At 49.8% G+C, this 24,415-nt stretch overlaps 1 protein-coding gene across 2 annotated transcripts in view; it reads right to left on the bottom strand.

Annotated features, from left to right (window-relative positions):
* GALNT14 (polypeptide N-acetylgalactosaminyltransferase 14) overlaps nt 1–24,415 on the bottom strand; it is a 229,178-nt gene that overhangs the window by 10,769 nt on the left and 193,994 nt on the right. The window contains exons 8-13 of one of the 2 annotated variants that reach the window (XM_012475536.2): nt 23,705–23,789; nt 21,042–21,145; nt 10,546–10,672; nt 7,886–7,978; nt 3,535–3,618; nt 2,828–2,972 (exon numbers count right to left, since the gene is read on the bottom strand). In XM_012475536.2, coding sequence (XP_012330959.1) covers nt 2,828–2,972; nt 3,535–3,618; nt 7,886–7,978; nt 10,546–10,672; nt 21,042–21,145; nt 23,705–23,789 — 638 coding nt within the window. The remainder of the gene's footprint in view (nt 1–2,827; nt 2,973–3,534; nt 3,619–7,885; nt 7,979–10,545; nt 10,673–21,041; nt 21,146–23,704; nt 23,790–24,415) is intronic. The other variant, XM_064364269.1, reaches the window with a different exon arrangement.

The following is a 24,415-nucleotide window of genomic DNA, read 5'->3' on the forward strand; positions in this document are numbered from 1 at the left end:
AAAAGACCAAGCACACTCCTGCCCCAGGGAAAGGGGGAAGACAACACGCTGGCTGCAGCCCACCAGCACTGCCCACCAGCACTACCCACACACAGATTCAGAAGAGAAGGATGTATGTCACCTGCTCATAACGTTTTGCAAAATGCGACTTGAGCAAATTATGTCATTCTCAGCCAAGTGCTCAGCCTAAAGCAAAATCAGCACCTCGGTTTCCTTTCCCTTTTCCTGTCTGATTCAAGCAGCTCCCTCCCCTGCTCTACTAAAGCAGAGATATGGTTCCTGGAAAAGCCACAGCAAGCTGGAGCTGGGTTGAGATGCCTCGAGGACCAAGGCCAAGAGTCTGGCTTTTGTGGTAGACAACAGGAGCCATCGATGACTGTGCTGAGACTGGGAACAATGGGTTAGTGACCACATGTAATGTTGGGGTGGGGGCACAGGGCTACAACCAGGGAGGAGAAGCGAGTGGAGGCTGTTGCTGTAATCTAACCCAGTGGCTCCCAACCGGGGTGGTTTTATCCCTCAGGGGACATTTGATCATGTCGGAGATACTTTTGATGGCCATGACTTGTGTTGTGGGGAGGTGCTGCTGGCAACAGTGGGCACAGGCTAGGGATGCTGCTAGACCGCCCACAACACACAGGGCAGCCCCTACAACAAAGAAACATCCGGCTCAAATGTCAAGAGTGCTGAGATTGAGGAATGTGGATCTCGCATAAAGAAGTGAACATGGGATCTAAGATCAGCTCTTCTAAGAAACGAGACAACGAGGAATGCAGGAGAAAGAAGAGCTGCAGGAGTTGGACCAGACTGGAACTGGGGCTCCTGGGAGAAGGGGGTCACATGGAGAGAGCTAGTGGGATGAGGAGGTGGCCAGGGTACCTGACAGGGTACTGTCTGTTGACTTGAGTCACAAGTGAGCTCAGCGTGGCCAGGGACTCACTCGATCCGCCAGTGTTGAGAGAGAGTCCAGGTGGGAGAGCAACACCTGCAAATCTGCAACTCCCAACCCTCTCCTGGGACCTCATAGCATCCTGTTCCTGAGGACAAAATGCACCCTCTTCAGCATGGGAAGAGAGACCAGGATTTGGCTCCTGCTTCCTCTCTAGTCTCACTGCCTGCTGTTCCCTCCCTCACATCCCACTCTCCAACCCCACTGTTTTGCAGCCCTATAAAGGCGGCATCCTCGCCAGTGTCCTTGCTCAGCTCCAGGTCTTTCCTGGGCCACCCTTTCTTCTCTTCCGTTCCCAACCTTGCCAATTTCTACTCATCTCTGAGAATACAACTCATCTCCAAGTCCTGTGGGAAACCTTCCCTGAGCCTCACACCTAACTTAGATGCCATCTCTTGCAACTTCTATGGTACCCTGGACAAAACTCCACCCAGGACAGAGATGACATCATAGTGGCTACTTTCTAGCTTATTTTTGCGTTACGCCCTTTTAGGGGCTCTTGAGGCCTGCAACCTAGTCTTTCGTCTCTGCATCTTTATAGTTAGCAGAGAAGTATCTGTTGAATGACTAAATGCATGGATAGATGAAGATATGGCATTTGTAAATCAATACACAGGAAACTGTCAAAGCTGGAAGCATGAAGAAAATCTCCAAGAAATAGTTTGTAGAGAAAAGAACAGTGAGCTGAGAACCCTGGTTCTGCCAGAAAGGTATGAGCATGTGAGTGAAGAGTTAGCAAGGAAAACGGATGAAAGGAACAGGAATGTAGGAGAAGGGGGACTGCACCGAGCCACAGAGCCAGGCAAGAAGCCATAGATGAACGTGCTTTATTTTTCTGAGACACAGTTTCGCTCTTATTGCCCACGCTGGAGTGCAATGGTGCAATCTCAGCTCACTGCAACTCTGCCTCCCGAGTTCAAGCAATTCTCCTGCCTCAGTTCCCCAAGTAGCTGGGATTACAGGCATGTGCCACCACATCTGGCTAATTTTTCTGTATTTTTAGTAAAGATGGGGTTTCTCCATGTTGGCCAGGCTGGTCTTGAACTTCTGACCTCAGGTGATCCACCCGCCTTGGCCTCCCAAAGTGCTGGAATAACAGGTGTGAGCCACCGTGCTTTAATGCAGTCAGCAAGCCAGGTGCTACGAGACAGGTTGTGAATTTGTTGGTGACCTTTAAAACAGGAGTTCTAGCCTCAGATAGGAGAATACATGTGTCCCAAAACACATGGCAGGGAGGGGGAGGTACTCTGTTGATGAATCAAGTAAAGCACAGGAAACCTTTCAGAGGTGGGACCACAAATGGTCCTGCAGACTTAGGGGAGGCAGGAGATGCAGAGGTGAAGCTGGGGATGAAGGAGGACGCTGCCCAGAGAGAGGGTGTCGGACAGTGACAGTTTTACCAATTCTGACGTGACTACCTGCCAGTCACAGCTTAAATCAGCTGGGAGACTCACAGAGCAGGCATTCCATCCTGTCCCAGGGGGCAGTGTCACCCAGCAGCAGCTTCTCCCCCTTTGCATTTCACATCTGCGAGGCAGCTCTGCCATTGGCCTTGCCTGACCCTGCCCACGGTTGCTGCCAGCAGGTAGAGTACCAACTACAACAAACTCATTAAGCTCCTGCTAACTTAATGGGCAATTTCCTATAGGCAGGATGCTGCCTGTTAAGCTGTCTTTCAGAGGAACTCTAAGCACTTGGAAAGCAAGTAGTGTATACACAGTGGCAGAGTGCGGGGATCACACCTCCCGTGCTCCACTGCTGATCTCTGGGAATAAATGGGCATCTGATGTCACGTAAGAGCAGGTGATGGAGGCAGAGTCATCTGCCACCTCCCTCTACTGTGACACATGGTCCCGTATCCCCAGCCAGTTACTTTACCTGGGACTTTACATCTTCACCTTTGACCTTGGCACAGGGGCTCAGCTTTAGGTTTGGGGTTTCCTGGTTGTTCTGCCTTTGAGATTCCAGGCACTTCTGCCTCTGTCGGATATTGCCCTTCTGGATGGAGGACTCCTTGGGGATGCTGGAGGAGAGTCACAGGGAGAGAGGAGAGTCCACTGCTCATTGGATTAGCAAAACTACCAGCTGGAGAGGGTGGGCAGTGTTCTGAGAACGGCAGGGCCAGCTCAACCTGGACTGTTATTGATCAGGCCAGCTCAACCTGGACTGTTATTGATCAGGCCAGCTCAACCTGGACTGTTATTGATCAGGCCAGTTCAACCTGATCTACATTGCTCAGAGAAGGGCAGGATGCTACTAAGAATGAGGCAGCAAAGAAAGACCCAGGAGCCAAAGGGGAGATGAGTCCCCGCGATGGAGCTGGTGTCAGTGAGTCCATAAGCCAGGGCTCAAACCGAAGTGGGTGAGAAATACTGCTACTGGCTAACTGCAATCCCTCTTGCTACTGATTCAGTATAAGGTCCCTGCTGGATTTAGGGGGTGAGGGGAGCCAACTGGTCTTCTTAGACCTCCAATATACATACAAGCCCTCATCCAGTTGGTCATTGTCAGTCTCCTCTCTAGAACAAGCCAGCTGAGGGACCCTCCTTGCAGCCAGGCAAAGCGCCAACAGGTAGGGCGGATACCTGAGTTCAGGGTAGACATTCTCCAGGTACCACTTGAAGCTCTGGCAGCGCAGATTCTTCCTCAGGTCCAATCTGCTCTCAACACTGGGGGCAATGGGATTGTGGGCAGACACAAAGACAAAACACAGCTGTCAGAGGCAGGCACCAGCAACGACTCAGAGCACAAAGTGCAACCCATGCCCATGCTCGGTGCTCACATCTCTCTGGAGGGTGCTGGGGGAACTAAGCAAGAACAGATTTCTGTAACTGCAGACAGAGCTGTGGAAACACTTAGCAATATCTCACAATGGTGCAGTAATGACGGCGAGGACTGGTGCTTTCACTGGAAGATGGAATTTGGGGGTGTTTTTACTTTTCATACAAAACAAAGCTGAAGAACATTCAGTGTGTTATTAATAATTCACCACTAGGGCTCTGGGCCTACTTATTCACAGTTTCTCTTTGGATTCTGCCGCGGAAACACCACTCCCTGCTGCCACAGCCTCAAAACCTCCTTTTGTTTGGCTGGTTCAGGGGCCTGGTCATGTATTTATTCATCTGATATTCATTGAGCACCTATTACGTGTCAGACATTGTACCCAATGTGGGATACTATGGAAAGCATTTGAGCAATAGGCAAAGATAATGAAACAAGCCATCACAGCCCAGGTGACATAGGATGAGCAGGAGGGAACTACGGGAACACCTCAGAGGGGGACCCTTGCTTGTCGGGTTCATGGTGGTCAAGGTAGTAATAATGATGCTGGTATCTGGAAGGAAAAGGGGACATTATGTAGAGAAACCAGTGATAGGGGTCCCTGCGAGAGGCAGCGGGGAGAGCAGAGATGAGCACATGTGAAGACGTGAAAGAAGTTCTGCTGGTAGGAAGAGCGCTGCAGGCTCTTAAAATAGATGTGTATTCAAATGTATGGAGGGCGATTCGGAAGAGGGGAAATGGCTGAGCTGAGAGCAAAGACAGACCATAAAAGGTTCTGTGAGGCCCTGCCAAGGAGTTTGGGCTTTTTTTTCAAAGGGCACTGGGATGAAACTGATGGGTTCTAAGCAGGGCAAGATGTGGTGATATTTGTACTTTGAGAGCATCTCACTGCTGGTCCATGAATGCATCTGATGGGCAGAGCTGGGGCAGGAAGGGTAGTCAGGAGGCAGCTGTGGAAACTCAGGTGCAGCTCATGTTTTCAAACGGGGAAGGGGGGTTGGAAATGAAGAACGACAGGCTGAGTTTCTCCACTGCTCTCCATCTGCACTGCCGGCACCCACTTAAGTTACATTCATGTCTTGTTCTTCCTGGGCAAACCCACAGAACTGGCCCTGCTTCCTGCCCAGTCTTACTTCCACTCTCTACCTCAAGATTGCACTAGAACTTCTTCTTACAGAGCACCAACCACAGCTCATCACCAGACTCTAAGCTCCATCAAGATGGGAAGAATGTCAGGTTTCTAAAATGCTGAACGTTGGGTGTTTAGTAAGGGCCTGCATGCTCAGCGCATGAAGGTAACACTTGGTGCTGTGTTACCGAGACTTGGTTATCATTTGGATGGGAAAGAGAAGGAGAAGGATTCAAGGTTGACACCTAGATTGAGGGAGGACACTAGCTAGGAGAGGCAGCAGGGCCAGTGGGCAACAGATGCAAGGAAAACTCTTCACAAGGATGGGAAATATACGATGAGGAATAAATTCAGGAGCAAACTTCATGAGTTCAGTTTAGGACTTGTTGAGTTGGAGGCACCAGGGAGATATCCTGGTGGAGGTGTCCAGTTGATAATTGGATAGAAGGGACTGGAGCTCAAAGGATAGGTTTGGCTTAGAAATAGAGATGCAAATATATCAGCAGCATAGATACAGTGTTTAATGCCAGTGAGACTACGTAGTAAGAAGAGGCTTTGTAACGGACCCTCCGGGAAGACCATCATACAAGGAGTAGGAAAAGGAAACTGAGCCAGCAAATGGGATCAAGCCAGCAGTGCCTAGCAGCAGAAGAAAAGCCATGACTGCAGGGTTCTGGAAGCCTGGGGACTGGGGAACGCCAGAGGGGCCGGGGGTGGGAGAAGACTCATGCTGATGGGGCAGTGTAAGAGGAGAGAGTGCAGGGTACACGGTGTAAGGAAGTCACGAGGGAGCTGGGTGGGAGCAGTCTCAGGGCTTGGGGGCCAGGAGTGAGGACAGGGAGAAGAGAGAGGAAGGCAGACCGTTGCTTCATGAAGCTGGGCACTGGAGGAGTGGAAAAGACAGGCGTGGATGACGGCAATGTTGAACTGAAGGAGGGTTTTTGTAGTTTGTTTTCTTTCCTCCCCCTCCTATTTTTTTTTTTAAGATGTAAGACACTGAATAAGTTTAAATGCTGGTGGGAATAATGCAGCAGAGGAGAGAACAGGGATCAGGGAGAGAGTGGAGGTACCCAGAGGGCAAAGCTTCCTTAGGAGTGTGGTTCCCAAACTTGTCCCCATGTTAGAATCACCTGATGTGGGGTCTTTAGAAAAATCGTGCAGCCGAGGCCATACCCCAGAGCAACTAAATCAACTCTCTGGACGAGGGGCACAGACCGCAGTCGGGTTGAAACTCCCCAGAGACTCCAAGGTGCAGACTAGTTTGGGAACATCCCCGCTAGAACTTGCTCCTGGAATTGTGGCACTCAGGCCTGCAGCATTGCCTTGCCTGCAGCTTATTAGAAATAGAGACCTCCAGAGTCAGAATTTTCATTTTAACAAGATCCCCAGGAAATCTGCGTGCACATTAATGTTTGAAAGGCCCTGTGCCAGGAGGCAAGAGGAGATGAATCCAGGCAGTGGGAACTCAATAAATGTTGATTTATGAATGAATGCAGTGATGAATGGTGCATCCAGAGTACAGGTGGAGGGATGGAGACCACAGCAGGAAGCACACCCTGTCCTTTGAGACAAGAGACAGAGAAGGATGCTGCGGATGTAGTGAAGTTAATGGGCTGGTTTGTTTTGGGAAGTTGATGTCATCTACTTCATCTGTAAAACAGAAGGTGTCATCTGCTGCCAGTAAAAGAGGGTGGACTAGGGGCTGGGAAGAGTGGAGGTTTAATGAAGATTGAGGGAGGACGCTAGCTAGGAGAGGCAGCAGGGCCAGTGGGCAGACTTCGGGCCTTGCTGAGACTGACGGCCATGGTGTATTATTAGTAGCACCAGCTGGCATTCCCAGTTCTGTTCAGCAGCCTGTGTGCAAGGGAGGACAAGGTGCAAAGTCAGGTTCATCCAGAGTTGAACCTGGATGAACTGTGGGGACGGTGTGGCTAGATAGACAATAGGGCAGAAGGTCTGAGGACAAGACCTTTTGAACTCGGTTTTTAAAAGAGTAGAATCCAAGCTAGAGAGAGAAGGGAATGAGGGGGATGTGGTCGGCATGGACAACAGATTGGAAGTTCTGATGAGGACTGAAAACGAATGCCTTGGAGGTTTGGAGTGAGAGAACTGGAGGGGCGGCATGGGTTTATGGTTTTAGAGGTGCAAACCACTTTGGTGGGTTCTGATTTAATCCTCCCACACAGTGATGGGTTCGACCTATGAAGTTTAGGCTGCAAAAAACCCATCTGCTCAACAGCCTTCGTATGATGAGTGGGTGATGTTAGTATGACAAAAAGCCATTGGTTTCCCCCAAAGAAACATAAATGATAACACCAGTGAAGCTGCTATTTTTCTCTCCTCTAATCAGCTCTGGGCTGGGGAATGCAAGGCCATTCCAAGTTCTGAAATCAGACAGGTGTGGTTTGAGCCTCCATCCCCCTCTGACATGCTGTCACCTAGGGCAAGAACTTTAACCTGTAGAAGCCTCAGTCTCCTCATCTGTAAACCAGGAGTCACTATGCCCATTCCTCAGAGTTGGAAGGATTAATGAGATGCCTTATGTAATGCTATCCAGCTTTTAATAAACATTCCTTTCTCTGTCCTCTCCTCCCATGAAACTTGAGCACTGCTGTAGGGGACATCTGTATACATGCTGTTCCTCCAAGGAAGGAGAGAGCTTAGGCTTGGATGACCTACAACTTGGAGGGAGGAAGTCCCACCTGGAGGGACTAAGGCTGTCTAGTCCTGCATCCTTCCTCTCTGTAAAAAGCAGGAAATATTGGTCCATTGCACAAGCCACAGCTCAGCTCCCCTAGAGTTGGCACTCCAGGTTGCCAGGGAGTCATTCCACAGGGCTGCCTAAAGCCCTGCACGTCCAGAACTGGGCATGAGCTATGCGGAATAGGAACAAACAGCCACAGCCTTGGGCCCAGCGGGAGCTCAGGGCAGCCGAGCTGACGGGACCATCAGGACCCATTTGCCTCGGTCCTGTGAGCTGGGCTCTTGTGGACTCTCTGCTCTCCACAAGAAGAAGGGATGCTTACTTCCCAAAGGGCCTCTCCAGGGCGAATGGCCGGGCAGCGTAATAGTATTGCTTGTATTCATCCATCCACACTTCAGCTGTTCGCTTGGTGTTCCTGGGGAGACAAGGAGTGGCGAGGAGTGTCAGTAAGAGGCTGTCTGAGAGGGCCTGTGAGTGACAGTTTAAATACGTATGTGCGGGCTGAGTCGGCAGCACCACCCAGGTGGCAGTCACCACGGTCAACCCTGTCATCACTGTTCCCAGTGCACTGAGCCCAGCCAAACCCCACCCAATCTCCAAAGGGGTCTTTGCCCCAAGGCACAAGATTTTCGTACAGATTGAGTATCCTTCACAGAAATGCTTGGAAACAGATGTGTTTTGGGTGTTTTTTTTTTTTTTTGAATATTTGCATACACATAATGAGATATCTTGGGGATGGGACTCACATCTAAACACGAAATTCATTCACGCTTCACCTTCACCTCCTACACATAGCCTGAAGGTACTTATATTTTTCCCTTGGGGATGTTGAATAAACCGTGGGTTGTATACCTGCATTTTGACTGTGACTCGTCACATGAGGTCAGCTGTGGGACTTTCCACCTGTGACATCATGTTGGTGCTCAGCAAGTTCCAGATTTTGGAGCATTTTGGATTTTAGATTTTTGGATAAGGGCTGCTCACCTTTACTAACAACAAAAAACTTTCCCCCCAGAGATGCAGACCAGGAAAACCGTGCCAGAAACTGAACTGCTGTGGCTCTCAAAGAAATAGGGAGAAAAGGCTCGGCAACCTGACACATGCCCTCACTGCCAGTAACCAAGAGTGCAAAGGCAGGGCCTGCACGGGTCGTCTTGCCTCTGGCTGTCCATGGGCTCTTGCTCCCAGGTTCTGTTCTTTACCACAGTGGAAGGGCTCAGGTCCCAGCTGTCCAAAGGGAAAGTCGGCACACACAGGTCTTCCTGCAGGCCATGCAGTTAACCTTCTGCAGGTATAAAGAACTAAAGAATCAGGCTTCTCTTTCCAGACTTTTTGCTAGCCCTCTAGTTTTTACAATCAGGTTATCTGTCCTGACTCTGACCCCCATAAATCACAGAAAAGGAGACAGACAGAGAGACACACACTAAGGATGATATCCCTCAGCCATCATGGGTACCAGAAAGAGCCCCAGAAAAGAGAAACAAATGTCAGAAAACAGTCAGGCGGCTGGTGGGCTGGGCAGCAGTGGTATCTGCTGAAGCCAAGAAGGGAAACATGGGGCCCGCCCCTAAAGCGGGTGCTGTTTCAGATGCTAGTTCTGCTTTGGAGCAGAAGCATTCAAGAGAACAGCATGGCAAGCCCTTCCAAGCTGGGACCTGTCATGACAGTTTGTACACACAGCCTGGTCCGTGGGACACTGGAGACAGTTAACAGCGCCTTCCTGGCCCCTTCGTTGGCCTAGCCATCAGCACATTGGAAGCTGCTTAGCAGACATCTGTGCCACCATCCTCTAGAAACTGAATGACCTACCAGTGGCATGCAGGATGCCCACTGGCCAGGGCCCAGTCTCAAAGACAATGACTGTCTGAAGCCCCAGGCTCTGCCCCCCATTCCCAGGCTGGCCCTCTTCCAGGAGGCCACATGGCTCCTGCACAGCCACCTCTTCCCTGTGCCAGATGTCCCCAGCTCACTTTTACTTTTTAAAGCCCGAGAGCTGAGGCAGCCCTGCCTTTGTTCCCCACTGCTCCCTGACCTGCCAATTTTCTCATCGCTCTACCCATGCCCTCCAGGTTTTTGCAAAAGGTGTGGCCAATTTTCCCGTTTCTCAGACCCATGTCTCCTCCAGGACAGCGGTGTTGGGGTGGCAGTGTCAGGACGCGATGCACACAGCTCCCCCTACCCCAATGGACCAAATGACAGAAAAAAGGAAGAGGGAACCACGTGGAGGAGTGAAGCTATCAGATGCTGAGACAGAGGGTGGGGGAAAGACAGAGAACCAAGAGGAAAAGATGGAAAGAGGAATATTCACAAATAAATTTTGAAAGGAGAAGAGGAAGATCAAAGTGGTGAAACTGAGGGAGCGTAAATGAAGGGAGGAAGCAGGGAACAGGCAAGTGGGCACCCTTGGGTCTCTGGGCCCTGGTAAGAGCCACCCCCCAGACAGGAGAAGAGAGCAGCAGCAGACAGGAGCACAGGGTCTCAGGCCCTGCCCCAGCCTGGACCCTTCGACTGTGCTGCCAGGCCCTGGAGCAGGCACCTAAGCTGCAGCCCTTGGGCCTTCCCATTCCCTGCATCTGCCCAAAGACCTCTCCCTTCATGACCCAGCCCAAAGGTGAGGGCAGCAGCTCTTCTAGAACTCTGAGGTTAAAAGGGCCGCCCCTCCCCCACCCCACACAACCCTAAATATCCAGAGCACATGCCTTGCAGGAGGGCACTGACCAGTGACTTGAAGCCCACGAGGCCTCACGTGGGGCCTTCCGAAGCCTCAGAAGCATGAGGAAAGCCTCTGGCCCTAACGCTGGATGTGACAGGCCTGCCCTCCCTGCCCAAGCAGAGTCTGGGTAGTACGAGGTGCAGCCTCTGCCAAACCAAATCACACAGGCAGCCTATCAGAGCACCAGGATGGCTGCAACCCTCACCAGCGGTCCCCCAGTCACGGCTGCCTGTGCTGCCGCCCACTGCACTGAGCCCCTCGGCACTTACTTTATATACGTGTTGGCATTTCCATCAGGGAAAACGTACGGGTGCTTCTTCCGGAAGACGTGCCCCACGCGGCTGCAGGGGACGATCTCCAGGCTGCCCCCACACATCCACACTCGGAAGGAGATTTCTGCAAGACAATCATGCCCCTCCTATGACCTCTTAGCACGGCTGCTCCAGCTTGGAGGCCCCAGCTCTAATGAAACGGTGAGGCCCCCACAGAGGCCAAAGAACAGACTCTGTAGCCAGTCTGTAGGCTTCACTGGCTGGGAGACTTCGGTTTCCGCATCTGTGAATTGGAATAGTCTTACCACTTTGGAGGGTGGTATAAGTGAGCTGGTTGGAAATAGTACCAACCAGCACACTGGCCCCTTAAACACATTCAGGGACCAGCACGGTGGGGGCAGGGGCTCTGCTGCAATGTCTTAGCCTGGAAAGGAGGAACCTTGGGGGCACCAAGAGAGTTGCCTTTGAACTTGCAGAAGAGTTCATTGTGAAGTCTGGTTGGACGTACTCCCTGTGATCCCAGAGGGTTAGAGTCAGGACCAAGAGAAGGAAATTCCATTTGAGAATACGGGAAAATTTTCTAACAGTCAGGGGCCAGATGACCATCATGAGAAGACTCAGGACAGGCTAGAAAATGCCATGGAAAGGATGCAACAGAGAGGACTGAGTCCCCAGAAGTCCTCAGGGCAAGGTGTACATGAAAGCTCCTTTCACAATGAATGTGATTCTACCATTGGGGAAGAGCCACCTGAATCATAACCCAGGAGGAGAAAGTCTGTGTAGTTAACTAGAGCTGAAAGCAGCTCTAGAAAATGCTGGAAGCCTCAAAGCTGTTGTTGAGGGTGTTCCTAGGTTTGTACACACACCCATTTCTTCCTGGTTGGCTGCTGCTACAGGCCCTCAGAAAGGTGGGTGGGATAGAGTTAGCAGAGGCGGCTGTGATGAGTGTCTTTCTCCCTGGGACTGCACCCCAGCGGCTTGGAGCAGTGCTTCTGCCCTGAGAAGGAGGCAGAGGCATACCGAGGGGGGAGGGAGGGAATTTTATCACTGCCATTGGTTCCAATTGCCAGTGCAGGGTGGCATTCAAAAGCAGAATGACTGTTAGTGCTAATATTGCTCTTAAATTCTCTACAGATAATGTACCCCCTAACTGACCGCACCGAGAACAGGCTGCTCCCTGCATCCCCGTGAGCCTGTCACAGGTAGAAAAGGCAGCTCTTGATCTGTAGATATTCTGTTCTGGCTGCTTCTGAAGTCAAGCCCGAGCATGTTGCTGCCCCGTGAGGGGCCATGTGGAAGCAGGCTGTGTGTTCAGGGGCAGAGAACAAGGATGCAGGTATTCCAGGGTCTTCACATCACATATATATATTTTTTCAAGATGGAGTCTTGCTCTGTGGCCCACGCTGGAGTACAATGGCACGATCTCAGCTCACTGCAACCTCCGCCTTCTGGGTTCAAGCAACTCTCCTGTCTCAGCCTCCCGAGTAGCTGGGAATACAGGTGCCTGCCACCACGCCCAACTAATTTTTTGTATTTTTAATAGAGATGGGGTTTCACCATGTTGGTCAGGCTGGTCCCAAACTCCTGACCTCATGATCTGCCCACCTCAAACTCCCAAAGTGCTAGGATTACAGGCATGAGCCACTGTGCCCGGCCTTCATATCACATATGTGTCCTGCACCCTGCTCTCATTCACCTGTCCCCAGCCACCCTTATCTGTCACCTACCTGTCTCCTCACACATTTCCTAAGACTTCCTTCACACTAGCCCTGCTTTACCACCTTCTCTGTACCTGCCCCTCTGCCTACTGCTATTCACTCCCATGAAGCCTGGATTCCCCTCAGAGTGGGGACCGTGTAGACTCAAGGAGGAAGAGAGGACTTCTCATGACTGCTGCTGCATCATGGCGATAACATGGGGGGAAGGAAACAGGAAGAATTTAGCCTCAGGGTCAGCAGGCCCAAGTCTGCCATAACCTACCAGCTGCATCTTTGGGAAACCTGCTTAAGCTCGTGGAGGACTGATTTCCTCTTATGTCAAACAAATGTCATAAAAACACTTCACTGGACTGCTGTCGGCATTGAATCAAATAGAATTTTGAGAACAACTGTTAAACTCTAAGTATGACTGAAAGATCAGCAGTGGCTATTATGAGACACCCCTCTGAAGCCAATCTCTTTAAAACATGGGTATCACCCCCCGTGCCCCTCTTTTAATTTCTTACAGACGCTTCTTCCCATCTTCGCCACGCTGCAGGAGACACCCAAAATGTGTGCACTTCACATTTGAGATTTCGACTTGCTATAAAGTCCCATGGTATAGAGGGAGTTGGCATTTGGCTGGGGCACTGTTTGAATCGTTTTTCACATGAGTCATTGAGCAAGGAGTGAGCTCAGCCAACTGCCTGGCACCCACATCCCCATCTTGCAGTGAGCACACTGAGGAACCTGGGGGTCGGTGCGTGGAGCTGTGTCAGCACGTGTGAAACTGAGTCTCATGTCTGTGCTCCAAAGACTCAAAACAGGGTCTGCTCCAGTTCCCAAAAAGGAAAACCTTCCAATTCCTCAACACTAGAGATGGAGTCCTTGCTCACTAGATATAACTTACACATTTTGTGCCAGCTTTTTTCTAAAGATATATATGTGTTTCATCTACGGCCTCTTCCTTTCCTTGTATTCAAATGAGACATATGTCCCTTTGCCTTTGCAAAGCGAATCCCTCCAACCCATGCCTCCACCCATGCCCCACCCCCATTCCCCACTAGCTGTTTCTTCTCCTATGCTCCCTCCTCCCAGCTCTTTATTCCTCTCTCCATCTGCTGACCCCTCCTGTCTGCCACAGTCATGCACAGGTCCCAACTGTGCCAGCACCATTGTCTGGCCCTGATCCTTCGCTACCTTCCTTCTGGTCTCCCCATGTTCTCCTCCTACATCCCCTCAACGCTCTGCCTCCAAGCATTTTCCTGACACTGCTGTCTTCTCTGTTCCCAGAGTTCGCTCTATGCTGAGGACTCACCTCCATCTTACCAGCCCCAACTCTGCCCCAGGCTCCGGCACCAACTTCCCATGGCTAGCTGAGGTATCTATTGAGGTGCATGGGACATTATCACACCCAAAATGTCTCCTATGCTCTCAGCATCTTCCCACAGCCCACTACAGCTCTGCCTCCTCTAAAGACATTCTTCCTCCTTCTCATTTTCTTATGTCCATTGCCTTAGTACGAAAATTGAGTATTGCAATTCTGCAAGCATTGGCCATGGGAGGAAAATGATCCCTTCGTGTACTTCTGGGCCAGACGGGCAGTAGCTGGGTAGTCCTAACAACCCTGCTCCATTGTTATTAATGTTCTTATTTTGTGATGCAGAAGCAGCTCTGATAGGACAACTGAGAGCGAGAGCTGGTGGCATTCAAAAGCAGGGAAGCACATCTCCCCAGCTCCAAAATTCATGCTCTACACCTGACACCACCCTGCCTCCATACTGAACATCTTCCACCAGCCAGTATAGTTGTGGATACAAAGATACCAACTTGAAGGCACTCACAAACTAACCAGAGTGACAAATATATAGCTAGCTGTCACATTCCTACCCTGTCAACTCACTCATCCAGTCCTGAAGGATGTCTGTCTCAGGTCTCCTTCAGGCCAGCTGCTGCTGCCCAGAGGAGCCTGTAGCCTGAGATGAGCTAAGAGTGTCTCTACTCTGGAGTTCAGATTTTTACGCCTGGAATTATTGGAGGCACGCGTTCTGACGTGGATCGCTGTGCTGCTGCCAGAGTCAACAGACAGTCTGAGGGATTCGGCTTGGAGTTTTCAGATTAGTATCATGATTTATAGGGACTATGATGTGGGATATTTAAAACCTAGGACATACAGGTGCTCTACCCTTATCTATATCACCGACTTCAAGAAAATGATGTGTATCCTCTCAGGGCTGCAAGTCAGGCCTGGTGGTTTGCAGATATCTGCTGAGACCTCTGGGACAGTCTTGTAGTCCTGAGGCCCCGTGAAGGGGGCTTACACAAGTGCCATCAGAAGGGCTGTAGATTCAGGTGTGAGACAGCGGGCCTTCCAAGTACAGCTTAGGGGCTCTGCTCTTCAAGGCTGCAGCACCTGCAGAGTCATCATTTCTGAAGTGAGGGAGGAGGGAGCAAAAAAAATTTTGTGTAGGGAGTTTGTAGGGTGTTCTTGCTGACTCAGCACCCACATAATCTCCCTGGTGATGAATGCTGCCTCACGGAGACCCAAATCCATTTTGAATTCCAGGCAGGGAGATGTATAATTATTCCATCCTCATCGGGGGCACTGCTATCATCTTACTTTCTTTAAACCTTAGGTAAATATTTGAGAGCAAATTGCCCTCCTGCCCTCCATTCCCACCTCTTTCCTTTTGTGTCTCCATCAGCTGATCAGTAGTTGTCACCACCCCTCCAGGGTCCTAACCCTTCACCAGAGCTAACTTCTTCCTGGCAAGCCCATGAATGGTGGACAGGAATTCAGGGGAAAAGGGGCAGCTTTCTCTCCAGGAAGCAAACCACGGCTATTCATATGCCACTGCTTGGCCATACTGGTCAAGGTTCTAATTTCGTTTTATGGGCTGGTTTCTAAACAAAGGCAAATAGAATTATTGCATGTGGGTACCACAATTTAAATGGAGCCTCATATAATGTATATGTGTGTGTATTGTATAAACATTATATATATGATACACACTATTATATATACAAGTGTCTGTTTCTCTGAGAGAAACAGAGAAACAGACACTTACCTGGCTATTGTCATTCATAAGTCCACACATATTTATGTACAATGGGGAACCTTGCCTTTCAGAAATTTTTAAGTTCTCAGCTTCTACTGAGCTAGAAAGCAAGCTCTGTTATTATTCTTTAATGAACGAATGGACTTGAGTAGAGCTAATCTTATTGGCTCACAAAACATTGCCTTGAATCTGTGAGCAAAATTGCATTTCACCCACAACTGGGACAATCAACTCTCCATCCACACCTCCTACTCTAGGCAAGTATTAACCACAAGCACGCTATGATCTGCAACAGCCATACAACTGCAAGTGCCAGGTGACACCCTTTATCTTTTCATATTCCCTATGCAAACAGAACAACCAGTGTCTGATGGGACTCAATTACACTTAGGGAAGTTCAGAAGCAGCAGGAAAGGATGGCCTCAAGGGGTCTCCCTTGGTCATGGGGCTTTAGTTAGTAGCCCAGACAAAGAACAGAGTGTTGAATGCATTAGCTTTACTCTCCATCTGGCGGGAAAGATAATTTTCTATCACATTTGGATGCTCTTCTCAGATGAGGCCATTTCCCTGATCTTGAGCCACTAATCTTGGAAAGGCTGAGGGTGAAAGCGAAAGTCAAGGAATAAACGACTCCAGCAGATCACACACAATCCTCTTTCAACAAACCTTGCTCTCTAAAAGAGAAGGCAGCCCCCCTTGATGGAGCAGAGGCACTTTCATTATCTAATTCATCTCCACAATAGCCCTGTGATGTGGGGACTACTCCCATTTTCCATTGTTGCAATAACAAATCCCCACAAACTTAGTGGGTGGGTTTGGTGGGGCCCTCTGCTTAGGGTCTCAGACTGAAATCAAGGTGTCAACGGGATGGCTTCTTTCTAAAGGCTCTGAAGAAGAATCTGCTTTCAAGCTCATTGAGGTTGTTTGTAGAACGCAGTTTTCCTTGGGGGTGCAGGACTGAGGTTCTCTTTTCCACATGGCAATTTGGGGCCTCTTTCGGCTACTTCCTTGTCACCCCCTCCAGCAGCCGTGGTCGGTCCCTTGGGCTTCACATCTCTCTGGTTTCATCTGCTACTTCTCCTCTGCCTCCAGCCTGAGAAAGTATTCTGCTTTTAAGGGCTCAGTTGTTTAAATTGGGTCCACCCAGAAAAGCCAGGATAATCTTGTACCTTCAGGTCACTGATTAATGACCCCAAACACACCTGGGAAATCCCTTTGCTATGTAAGCTAATATTCTGACAGGTTCCAGGGATTAGGGTGTGGATATCTTTTGTGTGGGGCCCTGTTCTCCCTTTACAGGGATCAGTTTCCACTTTAAAGACTTAGAAATAGGCTCAGTGAGGTGAAGTAACTTTCCCAAGGATGAAGTAACTTTCCTGCGACGATTGCAGGATTTAAACTCAGGCCTACGAATGCTTGGTGATGATTACAGGATTTAAACTGAGGCCTACCTGATTCCACAGTTCTTCCTGTAACACACCCCCACCCCTGCCTCCACCCCCATCCCCCGCCCCCACACATATACTCACACACTTGGGAGAGCTGAGCCTGGCATAGCCTGGTATCCCTGACTACCTTCTGGGACAGCAGGTGGTGGTGGTTCCTCTCTGGGCCCCACCTCACCTCTCTCTTCTCAGCAGCCTTTTGTGCCTGCTGTGCTTTGGAAATCCCCTATTCTAAATTCAGAACTCCCATATTCGCCCTTCGTATATGTGCCAACGGCTCCTTTTTGGAAACATGCACCACCTACATACCTATACACACACACACACACACACCCCACCCCTACACACACACATACACACACACACACGCACACACATCCCACCCCTACACACACACACGCACACCCCACCCCTACACACACATACACACACACATGTACACACATCCAACCCCTACACACACACACACACACACACACACACACACACTTTATACTAGGGCAACAGATTCCTTTTATCTCTAAAGACCAACAGCTAGAAGTAGGATGCAGCTCAAAGTAAGTGGCTACATTACATGTACCCTGTGTTATGTAAATTGCAGTTTAAGCATCCAATTTTAATGCAAATCAACTTCTGAAAAAAAATCTAAAAGCCGCATTTTCCTAACATCTGCTCACAGGCTGAAATGCACATGTAATGATCAAAACTATTCAGCTCACCTTAGAAATACTTTGTGGAAATGGTGGCACTAGGGTCAGGGCACGTGAGTGTGTAAGACAGGGCTTTCACATGGCCACCACAGCCAATCCATCATCGGCTGCTTCTAACTCATAAAAACCAAGATGGGGCAGGGCAGGGCAGGGGCCATGTGCTATTGAGTAGGTCATGGTAACCGTGGCCAGAGCCTGTCCCAATCATCTCATGCATCTTTGTGCTGTGAAATAAAGTCAACACAACATATGCAAACATATCTAGAACTCACAGAAATTCTATTACTTAGAAAGGAATGATGTCTCTACCAGCTGCTATTATTCTTGTGTTTAAAGGAAACCCTTAAACATGTCTCTCTAGAGCTCCATTTAATGCAATAAAACTTATTTTAAATGGAGCCTCATACATATTGCCCTTCCCATCTTGAACTCCCTTCCCATTCAGTCTCTGGCTTTTTGAAAACACATTTAGTGAGCAGTTCCTACCATTACTGGCTCAAGAATGAGAAATTAGATGAATGATCTTGACTTTAAGGAGTCCCAAGTTTGGTAGAAGGCTGGGGGCAAGCACAGATGAAAAAAGAGACAAATGCATACAAGGGCTCAGTGCATTGATGGAGAACAGAACCGGGTGCTGAGGGGTGCAGAGTGAGGGAGAGGGCTGGTCAGAGAGAGGGAAGGAAAGGCTTCCTGTTTGCGGAGGAGGCAGCCCCAGAGCTGAGTCTTGCAGAGTAGGTTGGGTGGAAAAGGGAAGCTAGGTTCTAATAGTGGGTTGGGCTCATTCTGGGAAGGGTGGGAGGTTCTGACAGTTGCTCTGGACCTAAGACTGAGGCAGGAGAAGGCTGATGAGGCTGAAGAGGCAGGCAAGGCCATTGGAGGGAGGGATCCAGCTGAGGGGTGTGGGTCTTCCCTTAGGACAAGAGGGAGCCCCTGAGAATGCCAGGCCAGGAAGGGGTGGGGAGGTTTGCATTTCAGAACGAGCACTTTGGCAGAAGTGTGAGAGCCCAGATTTGATAGTACAGTAGAGATGGAGGACCACTAAGGAGAGTATTGGAGCAGATGGAGAGAAGGTGATGGATGTGAGTGATGCTGAGGGAGGGCAGCTGATCTGCAGGACTTGGTGACTTGGGGTAGAAGGCCCCTCCTGCCACACTCTGGATCCAGGACTTCTTTCTCCACCTCTTAGTGCCATCTCCCCTTTGCATCTGGGCATCACTCACACAACCCATCCAAATCCCTGATCTTCACAGGGTAGCCTCTTTCAAATTCCCCCTTCATGTACTCAGGTGCCTTGTTATCCCTGCCTGCAGATGTGACACTGTCCACGTGATACAGCCATCACTGGAAAAGCACTGCATTTTCTGGCATATAAAATGCCAAAAAAAAAAAAAACCCCAAAATCCAGAAATGGCTTTCAAAGTGCTGTTAGCTGGCTATAACATAACAGAATGTTGGGGTGGGGAAAATGAAGTATTTCCTGTGATGGCTGTTGGCAGTGCTTTTTCTGTGGTTTAAAAATTTTGTGATGGATTGTAAATGTCTCTCCCACACCTCCCAGCACCCTTTCCAGCTTTTCTATTCCAATCAGCCCGTGTTGATACCAAAAGAGTTGGAAGCCAGCTAGATGAGATTGCGACTTGATTTGAGCAGATGTGTGCTAACATTGCTACAAGGAAAGGTATCGCTACCAAAATCAAAATGGACCAGACTGTGCCGTCCTTGAAATTCAGGCTGCCTGAATCCAAATAGAACTTCCATGTGGAAGAAGAATCAGACTCACTTTGTGCAGTTCAAGAGGGCAGAACAAGCCCCGACAGGCAGAAAACGGGGTAGCTGGACTTTGACTTAGAAGAATTCTCTAATAGTTTTACAAAAAATGTATCTACAACAGAATATACCAAACTGTGAAATAGTGAATGCATCATTAAAAGAAGCATTTGTGCAGAGATTGGATGGCTGCTGTCTATAAGAAATGCTGTAGAAGGGATTCATCTGATGGCTGAGAGAAAGGCTGGAACAAATCACTAACTCTAAGAAACACCGAGGTCGTCAAAACATAAAAATAGGCTCCGCTCCATAAGAGAAATCCCTGCCCCACTGAGAACACCAAAGATTCATCTGCTCCAAGTTCTCCCAGGCTGGTGCAGGCAGACCCAGCCTCGAACCCCACACCAACAGTCCCCTATCACATTCCAGAAGACCTTCGTGAGCTGGGTCCCAGGGAAAGGATTCAATTTTGTGCGAGTGTTGGGGTATTTTCCTGTTTTGTTTGCTGGGCATCCAGTCTGGATCCTGTGTGGCAAGAGACTGACTTTTCTGATGCATTTCTCTACACTGCCCAGTTTGGGAGAACAGATGCTGTGGGTCAGGCCAGAAGCCATAAATTTCCAGGAAATAACTCTCAGTGACTGAGGGAGAAAGCCATAAAACACCCTGGAGGCAGAAACAGGAGAAAACAATGGCAGCGGACAACGCACGGATTACTGCTAAATGCCGGATGTGCCCCATGGATCATTCTCTTGGCCTGCGCCCCTGCTCAGAGAGCCCGCGCCAGACATATGCCACAGTGCCCAGAGAGGGGAGGTGTCCTGACACTTTGGGATGCTCCCTTTTACTCCACCATGATGTGTTCATTCAACAAATCGTTACAGAGGGCCTCCTACCTGGCAGCCACTATGCTAAGCACCAGAGACAGCCAGGAACAAAATGGACCCAAACCCCTGCCCTCATGCCGCTTCTATTCTCGTGATCTCCTAGGTCTCACCTGCTGGAAGAAACTAACATGTATTATGCCTGCATGCTGCCAAGATTTTACATACTTACTTCAGTGGCTTTTAGCGACCCCAAGAAGTAGAGTTAATATCCTGAAGTTACACCTTTAATACACAAGGGAAATGAGGTAGTAAGTATCACTAGCTAGATGGAATGGGTCTTTCTGATTGTGCTGTTTCTCCTGTGGCTGCAAGCCTCAGCTCTACACCACCATGACTGGACCCAATCATCTGTTTGTACAGTTTTGGGTCCTTAACCCAGCCCCCCTCCCTCACTCCTTCCTCTCCCACCATAAAATACGGGTGAAATATCCCCAGACCCTCCTCATTACCCGAAACTGAGTGCTGCAATCACAGAAGCTAATAGACTTTTATGGATGTTAATGGATGTCACAGTTGTTCCTGTTCCTCATTCTTTCTCCTCAAGCTCCTTCCAACTCCAGGTTTTCAAGTGCATCACTCCTAGTTCAAGCCTGTATCTGACCCCTCAGACTTGGTGCTCCTCCTTGGTCTTCCTGGCTGTTGCATCTCAGCTTTCCCCTAACAGTCTGTCAGAGCGTGTTTCCCTGGTCCTCAACATCCATGCAGCCCCATGGAGAGATTCCCTTGTTATCACCACCCTCTAACAACTATTCCTTCAGCACCCTACCAGCTTTCACTTGAAGGAGTAACTCACCATCTCCCAGGACCTCATCCCAAGCATGTGTGACTCTCTGACAGCTTGGTGCTGGATCCAAAACCACTGAGGTCCCCACCCCAGCCCCAGGGTGTATAGAACAGCATAGGTCAGGATGCAGAGGCAGGGACTCACCAAAGTTCTCCCCACCCCAGATGTCCATGTCCATATCATATTTCCCCAGGTAATCGAACCAAGCTTTGTCGATCACGAAGAGCCCTCCAGCTATGATAGGAGTCCTGTGCATTTGGAAGAAAAAGAGAGGGGATCAGTTCTGGGTGGGGGGGTGGAGATCACTCTCAAATTCTTCTGCCCCTTGAGTCTGGAACACCCATTTCCCATATGGGAAAAGAAAACCTCATTGGGGGAAGAAAACTCCCATTTTCTTCCCATTTCTCTTCCTCTTGAGAAGGGACAATACATTTTCCAGTTACCTAAAATGAGAACAAGCTCCAGGGTTTTTCCCTGTGATTGTAAATCTCCTGACCTTGCAGACAGGCAAATTCACTCATTAGTATACCTCCCATGGGGACACAGAGCTCACTCAGGACCCCAGTTATTCTGATGACCTAGGGAGCTTCCCCCAGTCTTTGCCACAGGCTCTGCCCAGCAGGGCTCTCTTGGGAGCTCTGTTATTGGGAGAAGGGACAGTGGGATGCCGATCACACAGAGGAGAGGAGCTGAGGCAACCCTGGTAGCAGCACATCCATTTCCTGAAACTGGGCTCTCCTTTTTTTTTCCTCTTTATGCCTTTGTTATGGGTTGAATTCGTTCTTAAAAAGATACACTGGAGTCCTAACTCTCTGTATCTTAGAATGTGACTGTAATAGGAGGCAAGGTCTTTACAGAGGTAATCAAGTTAAAATGAGGTAATGAACCTTGTATGACTAGTGTCCTAATAAAAAAGGGAAATTTGGACTCAGAGACAGACACACAAAAGGAGGATGTGACTATAGGGAAGAGACAGCCATCTACCGGCCAAGGAGAGAGGCCTAGAAGAGCCCTCAGAAGGTACCAATCCTGTGGACACCTTGATCTCAGACCTCTCCTCCAGAACTGCGGAACAATACATTTCTGTTGTTTAAGCAGCCCCAGGTGTGGTACGCTGTTACAGCAGTTCTACCAAACTCACATACCCTCATCTTTTTTTCTTTTTCCCTTTCTTGGCCCCAGCCCCCAACCTTCTCTGGAGAGATGCCAGAGAAATGCCTGAAAAGGAGCTACCAAGAAGGCAGGAGGGGAGCAGATTCCAAGCTAATCATCAGTGGTTGGTAGCTGGGCAAGCCCTCAGAGACCTGGCCTCCATTCAGTGGATCCAGAGGGTGAAGGGAGTTTTCTTCCATATCAAATAAGTAATTGATGGACAGGGGGTCAGAAGCCCAGGTCTCCAGATGCTGCCACATCCTGCTGTTTCCTGAGAACTGACTTCATCCTGGGAAACAAGTGCTCTCTGATGAGCAGAGTCATCCCACAAGAAGAGAACCTGTCCTGAGAATGCCTCCCCTGGGACAGAGGCAGGAAAACCCCATGGGAGCTGCACATCATCACCTTGACCCCTTGCTCTTCCCACGCCCACACCATGTACTGCCCCTGGAGAGGAGCTGATGTGAGCTGTGTGATGCTCAGCATGGGAAGCAGCTCCTCCTCCCTCTCCCTTTAGAAATGAAGATTTCTGGTGCCATCTGGCTCTAGTCTCCCTCTTGGTATCTCTCCAAATAGAGAAACCTGGAGGAGCAAGGAGGGGCCATCAGGTAGATGAGACCAAGGTCCTGCCCCACAGTAGAGTTCTCAGAGTCCCCACCTCCATCTGGTGGCTTACCATTCATAGTCCCATTCTTAGTTCTTGCTAGCCCTTTTCGTCCTCGGTTTGATTTAAGGCAATGAAACAAAACTGATGAAATATTTACTATGTGGCAGCACCAGAGACACAGAGATGCCCTTGGCTATTCCTGGGCATCCCTAAGTTGCTGGACTGAGAAATCCAGTGGCCTCTATATCTATCCATGCACTTCTTATCCTCCTGCTGCCCTGCCTGAGGCAGACTTGCTTTAGCTTAAATGTTCCCAAGAGGCCTGGGATGGGTTTACTGTCTAGTAGGTAGGACACCAAGGCCATCACTCTTGATGCTGAGACCACAAGCTCCCCTGTGTGGTGACCACTATGCTCTATTCCACCCCAAGCCCTCAGTTGGTACCCAGGTCCAATGCAAACCCCTAGCCACCACATGCTGGGGTCACAGAGGGGCCTGGAGGAGAGACTGTGGGTCAGGGCAAAGCTATCCACAGCCTGGCAAAGCTGCCAGAGTTCATGCCACTGTCGTGCTCCTGCACAGAACAGGGCAGCTGCAGCTGTGCTTATGAATACATTGCAGTGGCCTTAATGTAGGCCTCCACTTATAGCAGCAGCTGACTCAAACTCCCTGGGCTGAATCCTGATACCCAAGACCCTGGGACTTTGCTCCTGGCCCTAAAGGACCAACATTCCCCTTGTTAGAAGCCCAATGGGACCACTCAACCAACGTTGGGCTCCAACATTAGCAGGAGGCACAAGGACATCATGGCATGCATGAGGGTGGGCAGCACACCTCAGCACACGCTTCTGCCAGTCCCCATCCCCTTAGTTAGAAGTCCCCAAGAGGATGGAAACCTTCTAAAATAAAGGCAAAAGTGGAGATGGTGTGGCAAAAGGCTCCCTTCATCTGCTCAATGCTTTGACATCTGATATTGAGCACATCTCTACACTCAACAGGACCCAGTGGTGATAGTCCGCCCACCCCTGCATGGACCTTTCCCACTTACCTGATGGGCTCCGTGGGGTCCAGGCGCCGAGCCTTCTGCTCTGGGGAGAGCTGCTCCCACTGGAAGTGGAGGCTCCAGTCAAACCCTACAACACAGCACGAACCCAGCTGCTTTGGTCTCTCAAAAGCACTTGCTCATTCTGCGCCTTTTCCAGAAAGTCATGAATGTACCCAGGTCCTGGAGAGGCAGGTCTCAAAGACTCTGGTCCCTGATATTATAGGTTTCCCTAGGCTGATCAGCAACATGGCTGCCAAACCTCCCTTCACAGCTTCCTGCTCTTCCTCTATCCATGACTGCTTCTCTGAGCCTTCTCTTCTGTGAAGGGTTAGAAATGAAGGGTGGAGAATAAAGAGCCTAGGGGTAGGGCCTGAGGGTGATAGGATGGACAGTCATGGAATGTGGCCCTTGGCCCTGAGTCTCAGGAAGGTGTGAGCAGGAGGTTTGTGAGAGGCTCTTAGACTACCTGAGCCACCTAAAATTCATTCTTGCAGTGGGGGCAACAGTGGGCCCTGTGTGGAGAGCTGGGGTGGGTCTCCCCAGGCATGCTCCTTTCCCTAGGGTTCATACTTCTGTTAACAGAAGTCACATGTCTCTCGGAGAAGGTGGTGACTGTTGCTGGCATCAGGCCCCATGTAGCTAGGAAACCCTTGCTCTCATCATGTTATTGGGCCCTGGGGTAAGCCCTGTCTTAGAGCTGGAGCTCTGGGTGCT

This window comes from Aotus nancymaae, unplaced genomic scaffold (assembly GCF_030222135.1).
Source record: "Aotus nancymaae isolate 86718 unplaced genomic scaffold, 86718_ANA_hifiasm-v0.15.2.pri h1tg000057l, whole genome shotgun sequence".
In the NCBI taxonomy this organism is placed as follows: domain Eukaryota; kingdom Metazoa; phylum Chordata; class Mammalia; order Primates; family Aotidae; genus Aotus; species Aotus nancymaae.